Source organism: Terrapene carolina, unplaced genomic scaffold (genome assembly GCF_002925995.2).
Source record: "Terrapene carolina triunguis isolate 2854851 unplaced genomic scaffold, T_m_triunguis-2.0 Scaffold96, whole genome shotgun sequence".
In the NCBI taxonomy this organism is placed as follows: Eukaryota; Metazoa; Chordata; order Testudines; family Emydidae; genus Terrapene; species Terrapene triunguis.
Genome location: NW_020664447.1, coordinates 59719904 through 59729228, shown reverse-complemented (window position 1 = coordinate 59729228; position 9325 = coordinate 59719904). Strand labels below are relative to the sequence as shown.

The 9325-nt window shown below is 51.3% G+C and overlaps 1 protein-coding gene across 1 annotated transcript in view; it reads right to left on the bottom strand.

The window, feature by feature from the left end:
* Positions 1-2926: 2926 nt before the first annotated feature.
* VSX2 (visual system homeobox 2) overlaps positions 2927-9325 on the bottom strand; it is a 42728-nt gene continuing 36329 nt past the window's right edge. The window contains exons 4-5 of the mRNA XM_024192711.1: positions 5023-5203; positions 2927-3255 (exon numbers count right to left, since the gene is read on the bottom strand). Coding sequence (XP_024048479.1) covers positions 2927-3255; positions 5023-5203 — 510 coding nt within the window. The remainder of the gene's footprint in view (positions 3256-5022; positions 5204-9325) is intronic.

Below are 9325 nucleotides of genomic sequence, written 5' to 3'. Positions count from 1 at the left end.
ATGTGTAAGTACAGGTGTGTGCAAGGTGTGTGCAATCTGTGTCTATGAGGTGTGACCATGTGTGTGTGTGCAAAGTGTAAATGCTTGTGAGACAGAGTGTACATGGCTGAAGTGGGATGCGTATGAGGTGTGAGAAGTGAAATCCTGTGTGTGGGGCGTGTGTGTACACTCAGGGTATTGGAAGCAGCGCTATGTAAATCTTGAAATATGGAGCCTTAGAACATACACCACTAGCCCCCTTCGCAGGAGGCCCCCAAGCTTCCATACATCCTACATGATGTCCAGGAAATAACTCCCTTGCATTTTGGCCTTTGAGTGTAAGATAGTCTGTGGCGTTTGGGGAGCAAATTGTAAATGTGGCCCCTGAGCACCAATCTCGCTGCAATATGATGCAAGGGTGACCATGGCCAATGCCATGTCAGCCTTATTTGGTGCTGCTTGAAATGTGCTAGTCGCTTGTTGGGAGGCCCAGCTCCCTCTCTATGCATTACAGAATTGAGAATTCATTGGGCCACATTTGGCACCCTATTGGAAATAGTGGGTTGTGAACAGAAGTTGAACATTTTTAGGTTCCATTGGCTTCGGCACAAAGCAAATTCTTTGGGCTGCTCCATGTTTTTATTTTATTCCGCTGGGCAACATTTAGCCCTCCCTTATATATATATATATATATATACACACACACACACTCTCTCTCTCTCCAAAAGACGATGATTCCTCCAAGCTTGTTGCTAGCTTTAGTTTACCTTTATTCTTGTTTATATCTTTACAGAAAATGGCACATAACTCACAGGTTCTGAATGACTAGAAGTTGTTACAGTTCCATATCGCAAACACCTCAATACCAAATTCTTTTCTCACTGTATGTACAGTATTTACACACCATGGGCTATAGTCTAACACGTCAAACAAATTGGAGACAAAGACAAACAGAGGCTGCATGGAAGGGAAGGATCAACCTTTGACAGAATAAAAACAGTAGCTCTGGGGAAAAGCAGCTCACAGCGGAAAGCAGGACAGAAAGGACAGGTGTAAGTTGCTGTCCTAGAGCCTTCATGGAGGGTGGCTCCTCACCAGGATAGGCGGAGAATGTTATCTTGGAGCTGTGATGTCTGGCTAGTGGGCTTTGGTGGCTGTTAGTGACAGGGCCTGTGTGTATTCATGTGGGGGTCTGTGTGTAAGGCATATGTATACCTCAGAGCGTTTATGAGCATGCCTGCATATCCGTGGATGCAGCTGGAGCTCCCTTTGAAACTCAGAGACAGAGCTGGTGGAGTATAGCTCAATAAATACCTAATTTGGCAAACATTGTTGTTAGATATAGAACCATTTATTCAGTGAATATTTCCCCCCCAATATTTGACCCACTCCACACTGAGATTCAGAAGAGCCTGCAGGCCTCTCGCTCTCTTGGCATGCCCTGCTGTTCCGGGGGCTGTAGCCAAGTCTCTGAGAATGAGCCTTGTGGAAACAGGCTGGAACCAGGGCATGCTTGCAGCGAGGACTCTGTTATTAATCCATATGATTAAACCTCAGCAGTTTATGCTGGGGAGTGGAATGTGCTGACCAAATATTTCTAGGGAGCAGTTTGAGGCAGCCTAGATTACAGCTAAAATGATATAGTGCATGGACCGCAGGAGAGAGATCACTTGATCATTACCTGTTAGGTTCACTCCCTCTGGGGCACCTTGCATTGGCCACTGTCGGTAGACAAGATACTGGGCTGGATGGACCTTTGGTCTGACCCAGTACGGCCGTTCTTATGTAGCAGGGTGCAGCACCAGGGGCGGAGCCTGTATTGATGAGGGGAGGAGCCGGGTCTCAGTTACGTGAAAGGGGTGAAGCTGGGAGCAACACTTGGGTACCCGTGAGATCCTGGATACCTGTTAGGCATGATGTCAGGTGTAGTATGTGTTCAGGGTGGCTGAAGGCAGGAACCTGGTACCTGAGTGGGTTATGAGTCTTCGGCATGCCTACAGGGCGAAGACAGGTGTAGGACTTGGGATACCCCCAAAGGGAAGGGGTGGGTCTTGGGTACCTGAGGTTGTAGGGATCAGCTCCTGGAAGTTAAGCCTGCTCTTCCCCATCCCCTTGGCTTCTTACTGGAAAACTGAGACCAAAATCAGCTGTCCAGCACACCACCCTCCCTGTCTCAGAGTGCCCCGGGACACCCCACCACTCAGTCAGGAAAGACACACATGGAATATACAAACCACCATTTAAATAGACTCACTGTTTTACGCAAACACTTCCATGGATTTGTCCCGCAGTGCTTTAGGTCGGAGAAAGAGTAAAATGGTCCCTGTGAGGGCAGTGGGACAGCCCCACCCACATCAGGTCCTTGGGTGCCAATGGCCAGGTGCCATAAACACACTGGGGAGGAGCACATTCTGTAGGAAATGGAGTTCATGCTGCTCTGGGCAGGTGGGAATGCAGCAGAGGATAGACTCGCTCTCAGGGTTGGCGTGGGGGAGACTGGACCAGGGGGGAGAGAGTCGCTCTGACATGGGAATGGGTGGGACAGAGACTCACTCTGAGGCTGGGTATGTTGGACCAGGACAGGAGAGACCCAAAGCTAGTTCTCAGGCTGGTACAGAGGGACCCAGAGCCTCAGTTAGCCCCAGCCTCCTCTCAGAAGAAGATGGTGATAATTCCTGATCCCTCAGAAAGGAGGGGGCAGTGTGGCAGGAATAGTCCCGAGGGCAGGGAGGGTGGAGGGGCAGGAATGCTCCTGAGGGGAAGTCTCTGGACACACCTGACAGTCAGAACTTGGCCTGAGCCTGTGGCTTCCTGAAATGCAGAGAGACCATGTGGGGCCTCACTCCCTGTGCAGGGGCTGTCGGAGGGGCCCTGTCAGTCTGAGAGGAGGCTGCAGCCCCCCAGAGGAGACAGTCTTTGGGGGCTGGTTTCCATCATCTCTTTCCCTCTAGATCTGCTTCTCCTCCTCTTGTGATGAGTTTGATTTCTCCATTTGTCTCTCATCCTCTGACGCTGCCTCCTCCTCTTTTTCTGGCTTCCTGGCTGGGGTGGGGGGGTCCCCAGGGACGGTCCCCAGGACTTTGGTGCTATGCTCCTGAGCTTTGGCCCTGAGGGCAGCAATGCTGTTCTCTCTCAGTTCCTCCTGGGAAATGGTGGTTTTGGGATCCGGGCCCCTCTCTTCCTTGTTGCTCTTGTCGAGCTTGGGCAGGGCCTGGCGTTCCACCTCCGGCTTCCTTCCCACCTCAGCTGCTGCCTCCAGAGACTTTTTGTGCATCCCTAAAAAGAATTGTTGGTATTCGGGTTTAGAAAAGCGCCTGGGCATGGGAAAGCCATCTTGAACTGAAAACAGCAAAGATAAAGAGAGGCCAGAATTAAGGAAAAGCAGAAACCCTTGCTTCAAACAGCAGTCACACAGAGAGCCCATTGCTTTGGGCCCTGCATGAGGGAGAACTCCGGCCAGTTCTCTTCTAGAGACAGGCCAGCACTGAGGGGGAGCCCAGGACAGACCAGAGGGGGGAGCTTGTGCCAACTCTGTGCTCTGAACAGGCCAAACATAAGGGAGGAACCTTGCCTGTAGCAAAAGGCATGGAACTTGGCCAGAACTGAGATAGGCCACACCTAAGGGAGAGGAGGGCGGTGGGAGGGGACAGATCCCTGTGCTCCTCAAGGGCCAGTCCTGAGAAGTGGATAGGGTGACCAGATGAGGGGAAGAAAAAATCGGGAAAAAAGGGAAAAAGGGGGGGGGGCCCGCCGGAAAAAAAAAAAAAAAAAAAAAAAAGGCCGAGTCCTGTCGGCTGAGCAAAAAACCACAGTGCTGCCAGCGGATATCAGGACAAAATGCATCCCAACCAAAGATCGGTCGGGACGCGGGACAGACACCGAAATATCGGGACGTCTGGTCACCCTAGAAGTGGACAAATGTGCCGAATATGATACCACTTCAGGAGGCACAGTCTAAACATCATGAAGAGCCAGAGATTTCCTGCCCCAGAGGTTACGGGTGTGGCTGCAGGACTGGGGCATGAGGGACCAAACAGAATGGGCTCCCTGGTGCTAGCGAACAGTGAAGGTACCCAACTAGCAATGACAAGATAACGGGGTGGCGGGGGGGGGGCGGCTTGTACAGCACCCTGTTACTGGAGCCAGGTAGCAGGAGGGGTATCTGGCTATTCTCTCACCCACAGGGCTGACAAGAGGTGTCCCTTTGCCTGTTCTCCTCCCTCTTGCACAGCCTACCCCTCCACCTTTCTCGCTCCCAAATTCACACAGACAGAAGGACAGGGCAATGCATTTCTAAGAGGCCAGAAATGAGCTTTTTGGCAGAATGAGCCTGAGAGATCAGAAAACAGGAAGCAAAGAGCAGGAATGTGAAAGGGAATCTGCTACTTCCACATCCACACAGCCCCGGCCCACCAGAAGAAGGCAGGCAGGAATTAGACTGCCTTCAGCTGCAGGGAGCTGCGGGAGGATACCAGTCCCTCCCTTCCTCCCAAAAAGAGGACTCAAGAGGACACTTGGTTCATCACAGGCACAAAAAAGTTGCCCCCCCCCAAAGCAAAGGATCACACAGGGGACCCTTCAAGGGCTGCAGGAGTCAGACCCAGACAATTTCTTGCTGTGTAGCAGGGAACCCAGCCTGCTATGGTTTTTGAGTACAGTGGATGTTGACGCCCATGCCACAGGAACCTGGGCCAATGGGATGGTACCCCCACCCCATGCCACAGGAGTCTGGGCTCAGGGCTGATAGCCCCCCCCCCATGAGTCTGGACCCGAGGACTGATAGCTTACCCCACCCCTGGGCCAATGGGCTGATACCCTTGCCCCTCAAGTCAGGACCCAGGGATGGCAGCCCGACCCCATGCCCCAGGGGTCAGTCCCTAATATAAAAGGCAGTGTCCTTGTGCTCGGGGGTATGGGGAAAGTGTGAGTGCAGGATAACTTCCTCCCTTACTCAACACTTCCAATGTTACTCTAAGTTTCCCCATTTCAACATGTCACTCCCTGGAATACTGGCTGTGCCCAGGGAGGGTGCTGGTCTCTTACCCAGGAGCCAAGGGGCGCAGGACTCCATGATGCCATCCTTGGCAGATTTGAGGATAGACTCTGGCAGCGGGATTGAGTGACGTACCATTGCTCCATACAGCCCATATTCTGCCATCACGCTGCTCCTGCCCCAGCACTTCTCCCGCTTCCGCCACTTGGCCCGACGATTCTGGAACCAAACCTGTAAAGAGCAGAGCAGTTTACTGAGGCCCGGTGAATTGTCGCTGCCCCCTAAGTTAGCCTGGGATTCTGTGTGCATGTGCACGAACGCGTGCTTGTGGCTATCTGTGTGAGGAAATATGTCCCCCTCAGGAATCACAAGCCAAAACAAGAGAGACTTATTACAAATGTTGCGAGAGACTTTAGTCACCTTTATTCCTGACAACAGCACAGGCCTGACCATGCTGAATGGATAGGGCACAGTGCAGGCCAGAAATGGGCAAGCTTCCACCTGCTGCTCTGCTGATGCCCCTCAGGTCCCCTTGCTACGTCAATGGTGGGACTCTCTATACACAGCTCTGCCAATATCCCTCTATCTCATGGGAGAGGGTGGGGAGCGCCCTTCTACGGGCCATGGAGGTGTCTCAGGAGCAGCTCTGCCTCTCCCCTGAGTGGCTGTGCACATCTCTCGCAGGGGCCGCCATGTCTACCCCAGGGGGGGCAATACATTGCCTCTACTGGAGCAGCTGTAGCTTTCCTCCCCTCCTGCGCCCCTCCAGTAGACTGTGTCTTTTCCCCACCCTCGCAGGAGCCAAGCTTCAGTGCAAGTCCCTTGCTGCAGGATGTAATTAATTTTCCATTGCAGTGTCTCTCGCTAGTGGCTTTTGGCTCGGGTGCCTGGGATTTTCTCTTTCATTATTTACTGAGTGGCTGAGCCGCAGAGAGAGGCTGTGTGCAGCGGTGTCTGTGGGGAGGGTCGGCCCAGGGTGGTGTGTGGGGTGGGAGGCAATCGCCACAGCTTGCCCTGAATTCCCCATTTGAAAAGCCCCTCATCTTCTCAGAAAATTGGCAGAATAATCTCTGGGCTGTGACCCAGGGGGCAGTGAGCAGAGACTCGGGTGGCACCAAGGGGAGTGTGGGGGGGGGAGACTCACAGAAATCTATTAGTGTTCTCGCTCCGATTTCCATTCCTCTTGTCTCGCTCTCCCCCCACCCTCCCCTCATTCCCTCCCTTCCCGTAGTGGAGAGGCATCAGCTTTAGATGAAAAATTGCTTGAGGTCTATTCAGAAGGCGGCAAAGGAAGAGTCAGCCCCAGGGGCAGCCCGTGCCTGATTGAAAAATAAGTTAATTTCAGTTTGAATCGATGGGCCTCAGGCACTGAAATATCACGGGAAATTAAAGCAGCTGGTCCCCAGGGAACCGCGCCATTGACCCGCGCTAATTAATGCCACGGAGTTACCATTCGCCTCTCTGTGAGGCAGCCCCTCCTTCCCTGAGGACACCCCAACCACCTCCTCATTTAACTAATTAGACTCACAGAAAATTGGGTGTTAATTTGTTTAGGAATTTTTTTTTCTTTCCAGGGAAGTACATGGCAGAGTGGAAATGAATGGCGGGGTCTCACTGGCAGATGGATGCTCGGGGTCACTCCGCAATCTTCTCCAACTTGATTGCTTGATTAGGTCGTTAGCACATTAAAAAAAAAAATTGCTTGCCGTCTGGCGCTGGCCTGATGAGTGGGATGAGGCGGGAATCGCCTGGGTAATTTATCTTTTTATACTGCAAAGAATTTGATTTCAATCTGCAGATATATGGAGGCGCCTTTGACACCTGTTTAACATTACAGAGCTGACAACTTAACCCTCTGATGCCTCCACTGCCATGAGCCAGAGGGGAGTAGTGATCACTACTCCAGCTGGGGGCCCAATGCTGGGAAGTGGGTTCCCCAAGGGCTGGGCTGGGGAGAGAAATTCTGGAATGAACTCCGGACACTCCCCTCCGGCAGCGAGGGAGCACTTGGAGGGATGCATCGCAGGTGGGGGCTGTGGGGATGCAGCTGACAGGTTTCTTTCTCTGGCACAGTGGAAAGTCAGCATGCTTGCCGATTTGAAATGGATGAGTCTGGGCAGACCCTACAATGGCTGTGGGGAGCACCCCAGGTTATGGCGAAAGTGGTGCCAGCCTCTCCCAGCAAGGAGCTCTGTGAGGGGAAAGAGGCGGGTGCCTCTTCCCTGTGTGGAAGCTCCCAACTACTCCACTCCCAGCCTTTCTCAGAAGGAGGCACTGTTGGGGACAGAACAGGGCGCCAGCAGTTACTTCTGTATCCTGGGGTGGGGAAGCAGGGGTGCCAGCTTCCAGGGGGTGCTGCACCACTGTGCTGTTCTGCTGGGGGATTTTTTGGCGGAGGGAGGGACTTGGCTTTTTTTCTGCTCAGGGACTCGCGGGGAGGAGGTGACACCAAAAACGTTTTCTGCCCTGCCCGGCAGAACGGCTAGTGCTGCTCCTGCCAGTACCAGCCTGTTCTACTAAGAGCTGTGTAGGGGATAGGACAGCAGCAGTTACTCCAGTCCCGCTCTCTCCCAGCAGGGGGCAGCAGGAAATGGACCAAGGCACTAGCTGTAGGGGAGTTGCCAGCTACGTTAGCCCCAGCCTCTCCAGGCAGGAGTTGCTGTAGGGCAGTGGTTTCCAACCTGGGGTCCGCACACTGTGTCTAAGATTTCCCAAGGGGCCCGCACCTCCATTCAAAATTTTGTAGGGGTCCACAAATGGAAAAAGGTTGAAAACCATTGCTGTAGGGAATGGCGGGTGAACATCTCAGCTACTCTCATCCCAGCCTTACCTAGTAGCAGGCACTGTAGGGAGTGGAGTCAGAGAGCTCACCGTCACTGACTGCCTCACAAAAGAGTAATGTAAATAGCTTCCTTGAACATTTAAGATCCCATATTCTTTGCATTTTCATTCTGCTGCTATTTTATTTCTGGACTGTTAATGGTTCTGAACCCATAGATCCCTTGGCGAGCGCCCTCCAGGATTCGCCTGCACCCTCCTGGCTGGAGGGCTCTTTATCAGTCAGGAGGTAGAGGAATTCTTGCTCAGGAACTGCTTTGTTCATTTCTCCTGTGAGCTTTCCAGTGTCAGGCCTGTCACTCAGAGGACAGTAGCTCCTTCTTCTCTAGTACAAAGAGGATGAAGCAGAAGGGGACTGTGGAAGTCCCCACTCGGGGGCAGCAATGCAAATAGTACCAGTCCTTTCTAACTGACCAGCTTTGAATATCACTGGCAACACCACCTCTGACCCATACAGCGGTTGCCATCAAAAGGTCTCCACCCCCACACCAAGCGATGGAGCTTGCCAATTTTACCTTGGATAAATAGATACAGTTATCTCCCTATCTACAGAAGTCCCATGTTCTTCCCTTGATATCCTATTAGAAACACCTTGGGTGCTGCAAATTCTGTGGGTAGCTAACTGCAAATAATTACACCCCTGTAAACAATTTCTAAGATGCTCAGCGCTGCAGTAGCTGAGCACCAAGATTATCTTGGCATTTGTCAACAATTATCACACAGCGACAGCCAAGCTGGCCATAGATTTCCCCCTGTGAGAAAGATGTGGGACGTGGGTGATTCACTGTGCCTTTTAAAGTGCATTTACTGTACATAAAGGACTGTCCATACATCAATGCATTAGGGGTGGGTGGGTTCTTAATTTTAAGTGTTTGTTTCAGTGTTACAAAAGGGGAGGTCTTGAAAATCACCAAAAAATGTGTAACAACTTAACTCTTCCCCACCCTTCTCTCTTTTTTGTACATACCTCTTCTTTCCTTCCCCAACCCATGTTTTTTATCACCCTTCACTTTCTTTTTCCCCTCAATACTTCATTTCCCTCCCCCACGCTTCCTGCTGCTCCTCCCCTGGGACACACAGTCTTGTGAACTTCTCTCACTCACATCTGTGACAAATGCACATCATTACTCACACCCCTCTCTCATGCCACTTGTTTCCCCAGCTCTTTCATGTAACTGCATCTGTAATGTCCACTAGGTGGCTCCATGCATTGAAACTCAACATACTTACTATCTTTTTCACAGCAGAGGAGAGGAAGCAAATGTAGAAACAACAGCAACAGACTGCCAGGTGGCAAACAATTTTCTATCGGCTAATGCTATGTCAGTGAGATCAACATGTTTCATGAGAACTGTCAATTCGGTCAAAATTTTTGATGAAAAATTATCAAAGTGCTTAAGAGCAATAAGATCAAAGCACCTAATTTTGGCTTTGTTTTGACTATTATATATTATAATTTGTAAATATAAAAGTCATGTTATATCATAAATGATATTAAAAGTCAAAATGATAAAT